At 48.2% G+C, this 18,792-nt stretch overlaps 1 protein-coding gene across 1 annotated transcript in view; it reads right to left on the bottom strand.

The window, feature by feature from the left end:
* The window catches only part of svp (COUP transcription factor 2), a 328,803-nt gene that overhangs the window by 263,134 nt on the left and 46,877 nt on the right, over nt 1-18,792 (bottom strand). Inside the window, 2 exon segments of the mRNA XM_045750458.2 lie at nt 18,175-18,418; nt 18,420-18,703. Of these exon segments, the coding sequence (XP_045606414.1) occupies nt 18,175-18,418; nt 18,420-18,703 (528 nt within the window).

Below are 18,792 nucleotides of genomic sequence, written 5' to 3'. Positions count from 1 at the left end.
AAGAAATTGCTGATTTGAACCCCCCTATCTTTCCCCCAGTAGGGTAGATGAGCGGCTCTTAGCACACGACCGACCACCCCGTGTTCTTAACTCGCCCAGGGTGAAGTGCTCACCCTGTACTTCACCCTGGGGGTACGTCTCCGGGTTCTTAATTACGGCTGAAGATGCAAGATGGAGGGAGGACTGGGTATTCGTGTCACACACACCTGTCTGACCCGCCACTCTTCCCGGCTTGCATGTAAACTCTTGTGACCCACACCGGCGACACACGTGGCCACACCTCCCACACCTGCGTGGTTAGGGCACCACACGTGGCCATACCTGCATGGGTTAAGGCGCCACTCGTGGTCACACTACACACATCTGCGAGGTTAAGGCGACACACGTGGCTACACCTCCCACACCTGCATGGGTAAGGCACCACATGTGACCACACCTCGCACACACCTGTATGGTTAAAGCACCACAAGTGGCCACACATGCTATACCTGCGTGGTTAAGAGTGCACACATGACCACACCTGCATGGTAATGGGTGAACACATGGTCACACCTGCATGGTTAAAGGGACACACATGGCCACACCTGCAGGGTTAAGGGTACACACATGGCCACACCTGCAGGGTTAAGGGTACACACATGGCCACACCTGCAGGGTTAAGGGTGCACACATGGCCACACCTGCAGGGTTAAGGGTGCACACATGGCCACACCTGCAGGGTTAAGGGAGCACAGATGGCTGCCTCTCCCACACCTGCAGGGTTAAGGGAGCACACATGGCTACTTCTCCCACACCTGCATGGTTAAGGGAGCACACATGGGCCACACCTCCCACACCTGTATGGTTAAGCAGCATACATGCCACACTTGCAGGGTTAAGGGAGCACACATGGCCACACCTGCATGGTAAAGGGAGCACACATAGCCACACCTGCATGGCTAAGGGTACCCACATGGCCACACCTGCATGGTAAAGGGAGCACACATAGCCACACCTGCATGGCTAAGGGTGCACACATGGCCACACCTGCATGGCTAAGGTATAACACGCATGGGCCACATCTCCCACACCTGCATGGTTAAGAGAACACACACACACACATGGGCCACATCTCCCACACATTCCTCTACACCCTACATCTACATGGACAAAGAAGCCAACGTTCTCCCACGGCCCCCACACACACCTGCGTAATTAAGGCCACACACGTGACCTCGGCTCCCACACCTGCATGATTAAGGCAGAACACGTTGACCTACACCTCCTCTGGACCCTCCGTCTCACCCACAGTACATACGGTAATGTGCCACGTACGTACACACACACACTCCCACCCCACTGTTTCGTCACCCATGCTACCCTCACCCATCCCCCACCCACTGATGGGTAAGACAAGTACCCACCAACACCCACTGATGGGTAAGACAAGTACCCACCAACACCCACTGATGGGTAAGACAAGTACCCACCAACACCCACTGATGGGTAAGACAAGTACCCACCAACACCCACTGATGGGTAAGACAAGTACCCACCAACACCCACTGATGGGTAAGACAAGTACCCACCAACACCCACTGATGGGTAAGACAAGTACCCACCAACACCCACTGATGGGTAAGACAAGTATCCACCACCACCCACTGATGGGTAAGACAAGTACCCACCAACACCCACTGATGGGTAAGACAAGTACCCACCAACACCCACTGATGGGTAAGACAAGTACCCACCAACACCCACTGATGGGTAAGACAAGTACCCACCAACACCCACTGATGGGTAAGACAAGTACCCACCAACACCCACTGATGGGTAAGACAAGTATCCACCAACACCCACTGATGGGTAAGACAAGTACCCACCAACACCCACTGATGGGTAAGACAAGTACCCACCAACACCCACTGATGGGTAAGACAAGTACCCACCAACACCCACTGATGGGTAAGACAAGTACCCACTACCACCCACTGATGGGTAAGACAAGTACCCACCAACACCCACTGATGGGTAAGACAAGTACCCACCACCACCCACTGATGGGTAAGACAAGTACCCACCAACACCCACTGATGGGTAAGACAAGTACCCACCAACACCCACTGATGGGTAAGGTGGGTAGGTACCCACCACTAACTCATGGGTAAAGTACCTTTGTAAACATACAAGGTGCGTATTATGTGTGTGTAAAGTGTTTTTTGTGTGAAATCTGTATATGTGTCATGTTAGTGGTTTGCTTGTCTTCTATGGCACGTAAGGCCACGGCAAAGTGGCCCAGCAGTCGTGTTACCCTCTAGCACAGGTGTGTGTTACCCTCTAGTACAGGTGTGTGTGTGTTATCCTCTAGTACAGGTGTGTGTTACCCTCTGGTACAGGTGTGTGTGTATGTTACCCTCTAGTACAGGTGTGTGTGTGTTACCCTCTAGCACAGGTGTGTGTTTACCTTGATGTCCTGCGGGTTGAGATTAAGCTCTTGGGTTCCGTCTCTCATATCCTTTAAGGGCTTAATGTGTAGGTTCCCAAGTCAATTGGGGTCGTGTCAGTTGACTTGGGTATGTTGTAGCGCATGTGGTGATGAGGTGAGTATGTTGTAGCGCATGTGGTGATGAGGTGAGTATGTTGTAGCGCATGTGGTGATGAGGTGAGCATGTTGTAGCCCATGTGGTGATGAGGTGAGTATGTTGTAGCCCATGTGGTGATGAGGTGAGCATGTTGTAGCCCATGTGGTGATGAGGTGAGTATGTTGTAGCGCATGTGGTGATGAGGTGAGTATGTTGTAGCGCATGTGGTGATGAGGTGAGTATGTTGTAGCGCATGTGGTGATGAGGTGAGTATGTTGTAGCCCATGTGGTGATGAGGTGAGTATGTTGTAGCGCATGTGGTGATGAGGTGAGCATGTTGTAGCGCATGTGGTGATGAGGTGAGCATATTGTAGCCCATGTGGTGATGAGGTGAGCATGTTGTAGCGCATGTGGTGATGAGGTGAGCATGTTGTAGCCCATGTGGTGATGAGGTGAGAATGTTGTAGCCCATGTGGTGATGAGATGAGAATGTTGTAGCCCATGTGGTGATGAGATGAGCATGTGGTAGCCCATGTGGTGATGAGGTGAGCATGTTGTAGCCCATGTGGTGATGATGTGAGCATGTGGTAGTCCATGTGGTGATGAGATGAGAATGTTGTAGCCCACGTGGTGATGAGGTGAGTATGTTGTAGCGCATGTGGTGATGAGATATGTTGTAGCCCATGTGGTGATGAGATATGTTGTAGCCCATGTGGTGATGAGATATGTTGTAGCCCATGTGGTGATGAGATATGTTGTAGCCCATGTGGTGATGAGATATGTTGTAGCCCATGTGGTGATGAGATATGTTGTAGCCCATGTGGTGATGAGATATGTTGTAGCCCATGTGGTGATGAGATATGTTGTAGCCCATGTGGTGATGAGATATGTTGTAGCCCATGTGGTGATGAGATATGTTGTAGCCCATGTGGTGATAAGGTCTTCCTTGTTTCTTTGTCTTTTTCAGTTTTAACTCTGTTGTTCTTTTATCTCGTATCTCTCAGCTCCGGTACTCCGGTTTTCCCTTTCCTTTTGAATCTTTTATTTCCTAATTCCTATTTAAATTTACACATGCTAAAGTTAAACTTGTAGCCTCATTTATAATTATTTTCTGCAGTCTGGTTCTTCCTGTATTTTCCTATTGCAGTCTTCGCATTTATCCTCAAAATTATCCTATATGATTGGCAAACACTTGATAGAAAGGAGTCTATAGCTTCTGTGAGATCATGTGCACCCGAGAGGGATTCGAACTAATGCTGGAATGTTCGTCTGAATTTACTGGTAACGTTTCGCTATTCTGATGCTTTCCATCACTTGATCTCCTGACTTTGGTTGTGTATGTCCTCGCTTATCCACTGCTGCGCTTATCATGTTATACCGGTTTGTGCATCCTTCCTGTGCGCTAGTCTCGTGTGTGAGGTACTGTGTTGAAGGCTTTCTGGTAGTCCACAAATTAGCAGTCTGAGCATCCTTCTCAGTCTTGTGTGATTTTTGTCGTCGATCATAGAGTTTGGGCATTGTGTAGCCTTAGCATAAAGGCGTGATTCCCAACGTTCCTAAGGCTCATCTGATTGTCATGATTTTAAAATGGTTACATATTATTAAATGGAAGTACCCGGTTGTGCCCGGGTCTACGACCCCTTTCCCCCTCCCTCTCTTCCTTTATCCCTTTTCTCGTCCCCATGTCCCCCTCTACTCAGTCTCCCTCTGTCCGTCCTCTCTCACGTCTCATTCCAGCCTGTCCCTAAAGTGGCGCCCGTCCTAACCAACTCAATAAAATGGTGCCATCTCATGGTACCATTACTACCACCCGTCCCAGCGGTCAGGTCCCATAACGGTACCTGTTCCAGCTTGACCCTCACAACGGTACTTACTACAGCCACCCCCCCCCCCGAACAACGGTACCTTGCCCGCTATCCCCCCTACAACAGTACCCGTCCCCACCCTGATTGTTTACTCTGGTCACGCCCCGTGAAACAAGCAAGAGGCGCTCCACCTGACGCTCTGATCAAGGATGGCACCGCTACCAGACCGTGACACACGCGTGTCCCTCCCTCGCCCTCAAGTGAGTGATCCTGGGCTCCCCTACGCCCGCCCCTCGCCCTCAAGTGTGTGATCCTGGGCTCCCCTACGCCCGCCCCTCGCCCTCAAGTGTGTGATCCTGGGCTCCCCTACGCCCGCCCCTCGCCCTCAAGTGAGTGATCCTGGGCTCCCCTACGCCCGCCCCTCGCCCTCAAGTGAGTGATCCTGGGCTCCCCTACGCCCGCCCCTCGCCCTCAAGTGAGTGATCCTGGGCTCCCCTACACCCGCCCCTCGCCCTCAAGTGAGTGATCCTGGGCTCCCCTACGCCCGCCCCTCGCCCTCAAGCGAGTGATCCTGGGCTCCCCTACGCCCGCCCCTCGCCCTCAAGTGAGTGATCCTGGGCTCCCCTACGCCCGCCCCTCGCCCTCAAGTGTGTGATCCTGGGCTCCCCTACGCCCATGCCTCGCCTTCAAGTGTGTGTGGGGTTACGGGCTATTCATGCCCGTGCCACCTCTTGGGTGGCTTAATCTTTATCTATCAATCATCAAGTGTGGGGGGTTTTCTATCGTGCTCCAAATATATATATTTTTTCCGGAAACTATTCACATATTCTCTCAAAAGTTATTCCCGCTTTGCATTTTGGTGGGCAGAGGCCTCCACGTGTAGTCCTGGAGAGCCAGTTGATGCGTTTGTGCAACCTTTGGTGTTATTATTTTTGTCTGGCCAGGGTGTAGCCGGCGAGTGTGTGGTCAGTAGGGTGACTGTGACCCCCGCGTGTCAGGACTGGAGGGTATCGTCAGTCAGCCTGTCCTCGCATGCAAAGATCCAAGCTCGTTAATCCAGCCGACAAACCCCCCTACCCCCTTGTTTGTGAATGAAAAGCGGTTTATACACTACTCACAACTGATGACGTCCGAACACTTCGGAACAAGTTTTTCGCTCAATTCCTCTGCTCGAACCACAATTCGATCGACAAATGCTTCACGTACTGTACTTCAAATCTAAACAAAACCTAACTAAACACCTAACCTAACCTACGCCTAACGTTAGCTATAGAATAACGCCTAACTATACATAGAATTTTTATGTAAAATAATATTAATTTATAATTTGAGAACACTACAGTTTTTAATACACCGTATGTTAACATTTGTGAATATGTCAGAGGAGGACGGCCGCTGCTTTAAACAGCCTAGTGTGAGGACGGGTTGCGTCAGTTCACTCCGTATAGTCTCACGTCTCGTCGATTCAAACGAGAATGGCGGGTCAGTCAGTGTTTGCGGTCACCACACTTCCGGCCGGGGGAAGTGACCTGTTGGCGGGCTTCTCCATCACAGGGCCGGAAGGGGTAGGACGGGCAAGTCCATCCCCAGCACCTTCATCCTCGTTTCACGGGCTCACCATAGCCCGTGCTACATGGATATTTCGTTCTGAGTAAATCTAAAGCAACAATAACCTTCCTCGTTGAAACTAATGTTTTCTCACCGTGTAGATTGAGATTCATTGTGTATCTCGCTACTTTCATTCACACTATGTGCAAGGGAGCCGGTCGGCCGAGCGGACAGCACGCTGGACTTATAATCCTGTGGTCACGGGTTCGATCCCGGGTGCCGGCGAGAAACATTGGGCAGAGTTTCTTTCACCCTATGCCCCTGTTACCTAGCAGTAAAATAGGTACCTGGGTGTTAGTCAGCTGTCATGGGCTGCTTCCTGGGGGTGGAGGCCTGGTCGAGGACCGGGCCGCGGGGACACTAAAAAGCCCCGAAATCATCTCAAGATAACCTCAAGATCTCAAGAAGAGATATCTTGCGTTATTAGAGGCCAAAAATAACAAGAAACGGGTATGAATTTAAGCAACGCAGTAAAGTGATATCATCAAACGTAGAAAATGGGAAACTTACTTCAGCATAGAGGTACAGAAAACGGCAAATATTGATCCGGATGCTAAACTATAGGTAAACAAGATAAATGTCGTAATCAACAAGTGTTTTTGGTCTCATAGTTGTAATCAAGGAGCGCTCTCAAGAGACATTACGTAAACAGTCTTATTTGTCGTGTGGAATAACCTTCAACTGAAGATGTTTGCACTTCTACGTTGTTGAAGTTTGGTATCCATCATTAAAAAGTCGTGTTTAGATTGAAATATTCAATAGTTATCCCAAGAAAAATTCTGAGAGTAAAAAACGTCCTCTTTAAAATAACGTCACTTTTCGCCCGCATGCGCGCTATGGCCAAAAATAGACGTGTTTTGAAATGAAATCGGCTCACGAAAATCATGTACTGTCCCGTTTTCTGTTTGAGTCCTCCGGCTTAGGCTGTTAGGTTGAGAGAAGAAACTTTCAGTTAACGGTTTTCATGACGTTTTGAAGCATTAGGAGAATTTCCTGTCCTCCGAACCTACCAGAGAACCCTTAACTTGCTATTGTGGAAAAAAATAAATCCAATTTTTTTTTCATTTTCAAATTCCCAACCACTTGGGCTGGACGGTAGAGCAACGGTCTCCCTTCATGCAGGTTGGCGTTCAATCCCCGACCGTCCAAGTGGTTGGGCACCATTCCTTCCCCCCCCCCCGTCCCATCCCAAATCCTTATCCTGACCCACTTCTCAGTGCTATATAGTCGTATTGGCTTGGCACTTCCCCCCCCCCCCTGATAGTTCCTGTTCATTTTCAAATTACGTCCATTTACGGCCGTACGGGTAAACGGCCAAATTTAGACGTAATTTGTAAGAGGTCGACTAGTACAGTGACCAGCCACCTCCGTTGCTCTTCCCCCTCACTTCCCCTCATAATGATTCAATCACGAGGTCGGATTTCGCAGGTTTGCAAACAGCCGTACAAGTGAGGTCGTGATTACGTTGCGTGGGGAGGGTCGGGGTCACGTTACAAGGAGGGGAGACAACGAGGGGACCAGCTGGTTCTGGCAGGTAGCGATAGAGAGAGGGGAATCTTTCACAGCCAAACAGTTCGTAGAGCTTGCAGACAACGAGTCACAATAACGTGGCTGAAGTATGTTGACCAGACCACACACTAGAAAGTGAAGAGACGACGACGTTTCGGTCCGTCCTGGACCATTCTCAAGTTGATTGTGCTTGAGAATGGTTCAAGACGTGCCGAAACGTCTTCGTCCCTTCACCTTCTAGTGTGGTCTGGTCAACAGTTCGTAGAGCTTGTTAATAACTTACTAAATGAATGGTTTCTTTTTTCGACCAGAACAAATAAAAATCCAATATAAATGAAGGAATGTTACAGAAGTATGCCTAGCAGCATTACACATATCAGCATCAACACGAGGGACAGCATCAAAAGGAGGCGCAGCATAAAAAAGAAAAGCTACATCAACAAGAGTGCCTTGTGAGGGACCCAGGAAGGATTACTAGGCTCCTGGGCCCCCCCTCAGCGTGTACAAGAGTGCCTTGTATGGGAGCCAGGAAGGATTACTAGGCTCCTGGGCCCCCCCTCAGCGTGTACAAGAGTGCCTTGTAAGGGAGCCAAGAAGAATTACTAGGCTCCTGGGCCCCCCTCAGCATAACCAGTATTCATGAGACCAGCTTTATATGTTAATGGAGAGATTAACATCGCATAATTGCTTAATCTAATGCAACATTAAGGCAGGATGGATAGCCAGATGAAATTTGTGAGATAACAAGTCAATGTAGTGCGAGGTGCAGTGTTAACGACTGGGCAGTTAGTGCCACGAGTATTACAGATGAATATTGTAACTAGGAGTGCCAGGGGGGGATAAAGCACGGCCCACCTCTTCCGTGCCTACGTGCTGCACGACCTTAACGGTAACACTTCCATCTGTTAACTTTTCCATAAGGTGGTGATCGATGACCTTTGCTGCGTGCGATAGTAGCGTATGTCGTGCTGTTAAGGTCAACACGCCTCATCAATCAATCCTTCCATTGTTGGAGTTCGCGGGCCGTCGACCACCCCCTCTGGTGGCCTTTCCGTTGTGGTGGTGGACCTGAGAGCTTGTGATCTCCCACACTCACTCACTCACTCACTCACTCACTCACTCACTCACTCACTCACTCACTACGTGTAATAAACCAACCAGCTGACGTAAATGCTCGGCAAATCGACCAAGTTGGGAGGATGAAACAATAGAAACATTGGTGTGTATTGTCCCCCTGGAGACAACACGTACGGGTCTATATAACCTTTGATGACCAAGTGCGCTAACCGCAAAGTTGGTGCTTATTTAACGTCATATTTTTCTGAAGTGAAGGAGTGTAATCATTTTCTCTCTCCATATGAGTGGCAGATGACGGAGCTGTGATTCATTAACACGTGATACTGGAGGTGGTGTTGGAGAACTTGGAAAGGTTTCTTGTAGAACATGACTATTATTGGTACACTTACACCCAGTATACGTGTAAGTGTACAGTAACACTACTTCTCGAGTGGCTGGACTTGTGTGTCTGCCACTCGAGGGAGAGTATGATCTCTTCTCTCCCGTTCCCATTACTCTCACCTGGTCTGCTCTCACCTGGTCTGCTCTCACCTGGTCTACCACCACCTGTTCAATCAGTACTTTCAACGCCACCTGTTTGACCACTACTGTTTGTGCTATTCCACAGTGTATAAATATGAATATGATCATATATATATATATATATATATATATATATATATATATATATATGTCGTACCTAGTAGCCAGAACGCACTTCTCGGCCTACTATGCAAGGCAAGATTTGCCTAATAAGCCAAGTTTTCATGAATTAATTGTTTTTCGACTACCTAACCTAACTTTTTCTGCTACCTAACCTAACCTAACCTATAAAGATAGGTTAGGTAGGGTTGGTTAGGTTCGGTCATATATCTACGTAAATTTTAACTCCAATAATTTTTTTTTTACCTCATACATAATGAAATGGGTAGCTTTATCATTTTATAAGAAAAAAATTAGAGAAAATATATTAATTCAGGAAAACTTGGCTTATTAGGCAAATCGGGCCTTGCATAGTAGGCTGAGAAGTGCTTTCTGGCTACTAGGTACGACATATATATATATATATATATATATATATATATATATATATATATATATTATATATATATATATATATATATATGTCGTACCTAATAGCCAGAACGCACTTCTCAGCCTACTATTCAAGGCCCGATTTGCCTAATAAGCCAAGTTTTCATGAATTAATATTTTTTCGTCTACCTAACCTACCTAACCTAACCTAACCTAGCTTTTTTTGGCTACCTAACCTAACCTTACCTATAAATATAGGTTAGGTTAGGTTAGGTAGGGTTGGGTAGGTTCGGTCATATATCTACGATAATTTTAACTCCAATAAAAAAAAATTGACCTCATACATAGAGAAAAGGGTTGCTTTATCATTTCATAAGAAAAAAATTATAGTAAATATATTAATTCAGGAAAACTTGGCTTATTAGGCAAATCGGGCCTTGAATAGTAGGCTGAGAAGTGAGTTCTGGCTACAAGGTACGACATATATATATATATATATATGTCGTACCTAATAGCCAGAACGCACTTCTTAGCCTACTATTCAAGGCCCGATTTGCCTAATAAGCCAAGTTTTCATGAATTAATGTTTTTTCGTCTACCTAACCTACCTAACCTAACCAAACCTAGCTTTTTTTGGCTACCTAACCTAACCTTACCTATAAATATAGGTTACGTTAGGTTAGGTAGGGTTGGTTAGGTTCGGTCATATATCTACGTTAATTTTAACTCCAATAAAAAAAAATTGACCTCATACATAGAGAAAAGGGTTGCTTTATCATTTCATAAGAAAAAAATTATAGTAAATATATTAATTCAGGAAAACTTGGCTTATTAGGCAAATCGGGCCTTGAATAGTAGGCTGAAAAGTGAGTTCTGGCTACTAGGTACGACATATATATATATATATATATATATATATATATATATATATATATATATATATATATATATATATATATATGTCGTACCTAGTAGCCAGAACGTACTTTTTGGCCTACTATACAAGGCCAGATTTGCCTAATAAGCCAAGTTTTCCTGAATTAATATATTTTCTCTAATTTTTTTCTTATGAAATGATAAAGCTACCCATTTCATTATGTATGAGGTCAATTTTTTTTTATTGGAGTTAAAATTAACGTAGATATATGACCGAACCTAACCAACCCTACCTAACCTAACCAACCCTACCTAACCTAACCTAACCTATCTCTATAGGTTAGGTTAGGTTAGGTAGCCGAAAAAGTTAAGTTAGGTTAGGTTAGGTAGGTTAGGTAGTCGAAAAACAATTAATTCATGAAAACTTGGCTTATTAGGCAAATTTGGCCTTGCATAGTAGACTGAGAAGTGCGTTCTGGCTACTAGGTACGACATATATATATATATATATATATATATATATATATATATATATATATATGTCGTACCTAGTAGCCAGAACGCACTTCTCTGCCTACTATGCAAGGCCCGATTTGCCTAATAAGCTAAGTTTTCATGAATTAATTGTTTTTCGACTACCTAACCTACCTAACCTAACCTAACCTAACTTTTTTGGCTACCTAACCTAACCTAACCTATAAATATAGGTTAGGTTAGGTTAGGTAGGGTTGGTTAGGTTCGGTCATATATCTACATTAATTTTAACTCCAATAAAAAAAAATGACCTCATACATAATGAAATGGGTCGCTTTATCATTTTATAAGAAAAAAATAGAGAAAATATATTAATTCAGGAAAATTTGGCTTATTAGGCAAATCGGGCCTTGCATAGTAGGCTGAGAAGTGCGTTCTGGCTACTAGGTACGACATATATATATATATATATATATATATATATATATATATATATATATATATATATATATATATATATATATAATATTAGTATTATCTGTAGTGCGGGCTGCATATATGAGGTGTATGTATGCATATATACATATTTTTGTACATTTGTCAATATTGCAATTAGTTCTGCGTGTGGTGCATTAATTAGCGTACCGGGTGCCTCTCATGGCTCTGTGTTTACCAGGTGATGAGTTGGCCCTCACCCTTCACCACTTTCACATTCCTGCTCCTCCCCCTCAGACCCCGTGGCACCTGAACCTTCCCCCTCAGACCCCGTGGCACCTGAACCTTCCCTGAAGACCCCCGTGGCACCTGAACCTTCCCTGAAGACCCCCGTGGCACCTGAACCTTCCCTGAAGACCCCCGTGGCACCTGAACCTTCCCTGAAGACCCCCGTGGCACCTGAACCTTCCCCCTCAGACCCCGTGGCACCTGAACCTTCCCCCTCAGACCCCGTGGCACCTGAACCTTCCCCTGAAGACCCCCGTGGCACCTGCACCTTCCCTGAAGACCCCCGTGGCACCTGCACCTTCCCTGAAGACCCCCCGTGGCACCTGAACCTTCCCTGAAGACCCCCCGTGGCACCTGAACCTTCCCTGAAGACCCCCGTGGCACCTGAACCTTCCCTGAAGACCCCCCGTGGCACCTGAACCTTCCCTGAAGACCCCCCGTGGCACCTGCACCTTCCCTGAAGACCCCCGTGGCACCTGAACCTTCCCTGAAGACCCCCCGTGGCACCTGAACCTTCCCTGAAGACCCCCCGTGGCACCTGAACCTTCCCTGAAGACCCCCCGTGGCACCTGCACCTTCCCTGAAGACCCCCGTGGCACCTGAACCTTCCCTGAAGACCCCCCGTGGCACCTGAACCTTCCCTGAAGACCCCCCGTGGCACCTGAACCTTCCCTGAAGACCCCCCGTGGCACCTGCACCTTCCCTGAAGACCCCCCGTGGCACCTGCACCTTCCCTGAAGACCCCCCGTGGCACCTGCACCTTCCCTGAAGACCCCCCGTGGCACCTGCACCTTCCCTGAAGACCCCCCGTGGCACCTGCACATAATATTACCATAACTTGGGAAGAATGAAACTAATATTGTAAAAAAGTACAGATGTTTGCAATAAAATTAGTAGGTTAAGCTACGGCGATAGGTTGAGGGAACTGGGTCTAAAAAAAAATTAGAAGACGGAAAAAAACCAAGAGACATGATCACAACATAGAAGATAACGAGGGGAATCGATAAGGTGAACAAGGACAGCTTCTTTAAAGTGAAAGTATGACAATAGCACACAAGTGGAAGCTGGAAACGCTAAATGAGTCGAAGAAAAGGAAGGAAATACTTGTACCTTTTACGGGCGGTCAACAAGTGGAGTATAAATGCACTGATAGAAGTTGGGGAAGCCACCTCCATCCACAACTTCAAGGTCAGATTGGACAAAGAATTTGAATGACAGTGTAGTTAAAGTGTTACGCAACAGGATCAACCAGGCCGGTCGGCCGAGCGGACAGCATGGTGGACTTGTGATCCTGTGGTCCTGGGTTCGATCCCAGGCGCGGCGAGAAACAATGGACAGAGTTTCTTTCACCCTATGCTCCTGTTACCTAGCAGTAAAATAGGTACCTGGGTGTTAGTCAGCTGTCACGGGCTGCTTCCTGGGCGTGGAGGTCTGGTCGAGGACCGGGCCGCGGGGACACTAAAAAAGCCCCGAAATCATCTCAAGATAACCTCAAGAAGGCTGTGATTCATATATCAGGTTGCGGAGCAGCCGCGTCAAACAGCCTGGCTGACCAGTCCAGCAACGAGGAGGCCTGGTCGACGACCGGGCCGCGGGGACGCTAAGCCCCGGAAAAACTCCTAGGTAACCCCAATTTAGGTCTGTAGGCGAGGTCAGCCAGACCTCGGTCCCCTGTACTCAGTGATGAGGAGTAAGCACCAGTCTCATTGCTTAGTTTAGATCGGGTTTCTTCCCGGTTCTTAGAGACATCAGATCGAGGAGTGAGAAGGTTATATAGGGCATAAGAGATGCCTGTGGCGAGTGGATGTGATAAGGCAAGGTTGATTCCTTCAGAGTGGTCTTCGTCATGAGAACGTCAAGGTCTCTGTGGAGGTTATCAGATTATCCCTTTTTATACTGTTACTCCTCTTCTCACTGGTGATAAGAGGAAAGTGAAACTTGTGAATGGAGAGAAAGGGCATAGTGGGTGAGGGAATGAGGAGGTATGATGGGGAAGGAGGGAGGAATTGCGATGAGGAATGGGAAAAAACGAGGGGTGAGGAAGGGATGGCAGGAAGGAGGGAGGAAAGGCAAGGAGGGGAGGGAGAGAGGGACAGGAAGGTGGGAGTGGATGAGAGGGAGGGAGGGAGGGACAGGAAGGTGGGAGAGGGAGGGAGGGAGGGAGGGAGAGAGGGAGGGAGGGAGGGAGGGAGAGAGGGAGGGAGGGAGAGAGGGAGGGAGGGAGGGAGAGAGGGAGGGAGAGAGGGAGGGAGAGAGGGAGGGAGAGAGGGAGGGAGGGAGAGAGGGAGGGAGGGAGGGAGGGAGGGAGGGAGGGAGAGAGGGAGGGAGGGAGAGAGGGAGGGAGGGAGGGAGAGAGGGAGGGAGGGAGAGAGGGAGGGAGGGAGGGAGAGAGGGAGGGAGAGAGGGAGGGAGGGAGGGAGGGAGAGAGGGAGGGAGGGAGAGAGGGAGGGAGGGAGGGAGAGAGGGAGGGAGGGAGAGAGGGAGGGAGGGAGGGAGAGAGGGAGGGAGGGAGGGAGGGAGAGAGGGAGGGAGGGAGGGAGGGAGGGAGAGAGGGAGGGAGGGAGAGAGGGAGGGAGGGAGGGAGGGAGGGAGAGAGGGAGGGAGGGAGGGAGAGAGGGAGGGAGGGAGAGAGGGAGGGAGGGAGGGAGAGAGGGAGGGAGGGAGGGAGGTATATCAAACAAAACGTCAGGAAGTGTGCTGACCAAGGACTAAGTGATCGACCCCAAGCATCAACACCATCACACCACCACTATCACCACCCCCACACACCACAACTACCACACCACAACCATCACTTCACACCACCACCACCACCACTACACACTACAACCATCACCACCCCCACACACCACAACTACCACACCACAACCATCACTTCACAACCATCACTTCACAACCATCACTTCACACCACCACCACCACTACACACTACAACCATCACTTCACACCACCACCACCACACACCATCACCACCACCACCACACACCATCACCACCACCACACACCACAACCACCACCACACACCACCACCACACACCACCACCACACACCACCACCACACACCACCACACACTACCACCACACACCACAACCACACCACCACACACCACCACACACCACAACCACCACCACACACCACAACCACCACCACACACCACAACCACCACCACACACCACCACCACACACCACAACCACACCACCACACACCACAACCACACCACCACACACCACAACCACACCACCACACACCACAACCACCACCACCACAACCACATTCCACAAGCACACACCACCCACCACACAAGTACACTACCACACACACCAGACAACCACATTCCACCACAACCACCACCACCACCACCCCCGTGCTCCACTAGCTGAGAGCCACTATTGAGAACAGTAGAGCGTTACTAGAAGACCTGGACAAATGCCAAGAGTAACCTGGTACACAACTGTCAAAATTCAATACCAAGTATAAGGTGATGGACACGGCCAAGGAAGATCGGAAATCCAAGAGGATTCTCCCCCATCAGGGAAACGTAGCTGTAAACATCAGAAAATATAAAACTTGAAAGTGAATTATAAATTCAACATTAACACCAGGGGGCTATACTTTATCTCAAATTATTCCCCACCACATACACACCACTGCCATCACTCCACTGGCCATACATCATACCCCCAACACCACTATACACCACCACTATACACCACCATACACTGCCCTTGGGAAACTTGTAATTATCGACCAATTATCTAAACATGTGTAGGGTAAAGTAGGGTAAAACTAACCTGTCTCACGACGGTCTAAACCCAGCTCACGTTCCCTATTGGTGGGTTATCTTGGTTATCTTGAGATAATTTCGGGGCTTAGTGTCCCTGCGGCCCGGACCTCGACCAGGCCTCCACCCACAAGAAAGCAGCCCGTGACAGCTGACTAACTCCCAGGTACCTATTTTACTACTAGGTAACAGGCGCATCAGGGTGAAAGAAACTCTGCCCATTGTTTCTCGCCAGCGCCTGGGATCGAACCCGGGACCACAGGATCACGCGTCCAGTGTTCTGTTCGCTCAGCCACCGGCTCCCCATGGTAAAGTATTGGAAGTACCCACTCACTCGAAATCAAGTATTACAATATTAATACGATCAATTAATTAAAAGTTCACACAAGAAGAAGTTGCCAGTGTAGTAAGTAGTCTCTGGCAGAACTTGTTTATGCCCATAACATTATTTTTTGTATGATGAAAATAAGAGTAGAAGCGACATATAACTGCATGCTCAGACACATGTATAATGTGACCATTGACCATAGGAGGCCTGGTCGGGGACCGAGCCGCAGGGACGTTGAGCCCCGAAATCATCGTAAGGTAAGGTAAAAATTATTGTTACAATTGTAATGACATTAAAAAGATACCATTCGACTAGGAATTCGAACGTCAGAATAGTTGTAATAACGCCTCAGGTACAGGCAGGACGAGAGCTAGATTCAGATTTCTGGAATCTGGCTAGAATCTGCCTCACAGATTCTGGCTAGAATCAGGAATCTGGCTCCACAGATTCTGGCTAGAATCAGGAATCTGGCTACACAGATTCTGGGTAGAATCAGGAATCTGCCTCACAGATTCTGGCTAGAATCAGGAATCTGCCTCACAGATTCTGGCTAGAATCAGGAATCTGGCTCCACAGATTCTGGCTAGAATCAGGAATCTGGCTCCACAGATTCTGGCTAGAATCAGGAATCTGGCTACACAGAACCCCCTCTGGTTAGAATCCACTTTCTAGGATGAAAACCAGGAAAGTGGAGGTAGACTCCACTTTCCCCTAGTCATGCACAGTTATGTAAGGTCAGCTCTCCTCACTGCGTCTCCCTCACACCACGGCTATCCTTAGCCTCAGATCTAATGAGGGTTCACTGCTGACGTCACGTCATCCTGCTGATGAGGTGTCATGGTGGACAACAATAGGCCAACGGGTCAAGAACTCGCTCTTTTTGTCGCCTGGAGTAGGGGCTGGTCGGGGTCGAGGGGGAGATGAGGAGCCAGAGGGAAGGGGGTCGAGGGGTGGAGAGGTGGGAGTGAGGAGGCAGCCACTTTGTAAATATAAAGAGCAAAGGGAGGTGGTAAGGGTTGGTGGCACTTGACGGAAACAGCTGACGACGATGTTTGGTCATGTGGATAACCCTTCCTGTATATTGTGCTGGCGGGGCAGGCCAGGTCAGCGGTGAGGCGCGCCTCTCCAGTCTCCTCTCGTTGTTTGAGATTCAGCTACTGGGAACAAGACGTTCCAAGTAGCACGGGCTATGGTGAGCCCGTAGGAGACTTACCTGGCACAGGAGCGCGGCCTGTAACTCCTCTCAGTCTGCTCTCATTGTTGTATACAGTGTGTAGAGGTGTACGGATGACGCGTGTGTTTGCTTACTATTTGTATCTGCAGAATCGAGCTTTTAGCTCTTGGCCTCCGCCTTTCGAACCAATTTATTTTTCCTCTATTATGTCTACTACATATATTTCTCCATCACTCGCGCACACATACAAACCCCAGGAAGCAGCCCGTAGCGGCTGCTCCCAGGTATTTATTTACTACTAGGTGAACAGAGGCATCAGGGTGAAAGCTACTCTACCCATTTGTTTCTGGCTCTGCTGGGGATCGACCTCGGGCCTTTAGGACTACGACCCCAGTGCGTTACACAGCACAGCTCCTGTGCCAGGTAAGTCCACTACGGGCTCACCATAGCCCATGCTACTTGGAACTTGTTCCGAGTAGCTGAATCTATAACAACAACAACAACAACCCAGTGTGCTGTCTACTCACTATCTCACTATGTCCTCCACTATTGTCCTGCACCTGGAACACCTCCAGGTGCTCCACTATTATCAACCTGATTACTATCTCCAGTATTTTACATGGAATACTTGTCAGTGACACTGTTCTGTAATTTAATGTCTCCTGTGTATCCGCCTTTTTGAATATTGGAATTACATTTGTCTTTTTCCAGTGAGAGATTTCCTGTCTCAAGTGTTTTACTGAGAACACAAGTTAGCAGGTGAAAAAGTACCTCTGCAGCCTCCTTCAGAAGCTTCAAGGTTTGATGGTGTTGATTAGTGTGTAGCAGGATACAATTTCACTGGCAAGAACTTGTCTTCACACTAAGTGCATCATATTTGTACGCTAGCAATAGTCATATAAACGCCATGTTTTAATGATATGTAGCTTAAAATCATTTGAAATGTACACTTTTCTGGGCTAATGAGAAATTGAGTCGATAGATTAGGTGGGTTGGTGGGTAGGGTTGTACTCTTTGGTAAGATTCAACACATTGTGACGTCCACACAAGCAGACAATAAACATTCCTGACGGAAGTTTTACATTATGAATAGAAGTATTAACTGTTACAATGCAACAAAAAAAAAAACATTGCTTACATGATTTAAATTTCAGTTCAGACTTGTACATACAAATTTGAATAGGTTAAAGAGGGATGATGACTGGGCCTCCTTAGCATGTCACATGTGAGTTGACTTACCTGAGGTGAAGAGGACGATGGCCTTGAGGCAGGAGTACTCGGCGGAGTCCACGTGGAGAGCCTTCAACTTCTCCACCTGCTCCTGGAAGATCCGGATGTGGTCCATGAAGGCAACGACTCTGTCGGCCGCCATGGGCGAGGCGTGGAGGCCTGCGGCAGCCAGCAGCGGCGCCACGTGCAGGGGCATGGAGCACTGGGAGGCGTTCAGCACGAAGAGCTCAGACCAGACCAGTCGCAGCAGCGCCTACTTGGTCCGTTACCTGCAGCTCGGGAAAGAAGGGGATGTTCTTGGCCCAGCCTACGGCCGAGAAGAGGAGTCGGGACGCCAGCTCGCAGATGTTGTCAACACCCATGATGTTGTTGGCGTTCATACACTGGCCGTAGGGCGAGGTGGGGAAGGGCTCGGCGCGCAGCAACAGGGAGATGTAGGAGGACAGGTAAGTGTGGCCGTTAAGTGTGTCGCCATTGGCTATAAACTGACTGGGCATCCCCATTCCTTGTGATGGTGGGATGCGGCCTCGCTGCACAGCTGGAAAGAAACGTGCAAGACAGGTTAGAACTATATATATTTATACACGATAACAAATCTCCACCAAACAACTTATCAGCCTAACATAT

The sequence above is a fragment of the Procambarus clarkii genome, chromosome 49 (assembly GCF_040958095.1).
Source record: "Procambarus clarkii isolate CNS0578487 chromosome 49, FALCON_Pclarkii_2.0, whole genome shotgun sequence".
Lineage (NCBI taxonomy): Eukaryota > Metazoa > Arthropoda > Malacostraca > Decapoda > Cambaridae > Procambarus > Procambarus clarkii.
This window is presented reverse-complemented; position numbering and strand designations above follow the sequence as displayed.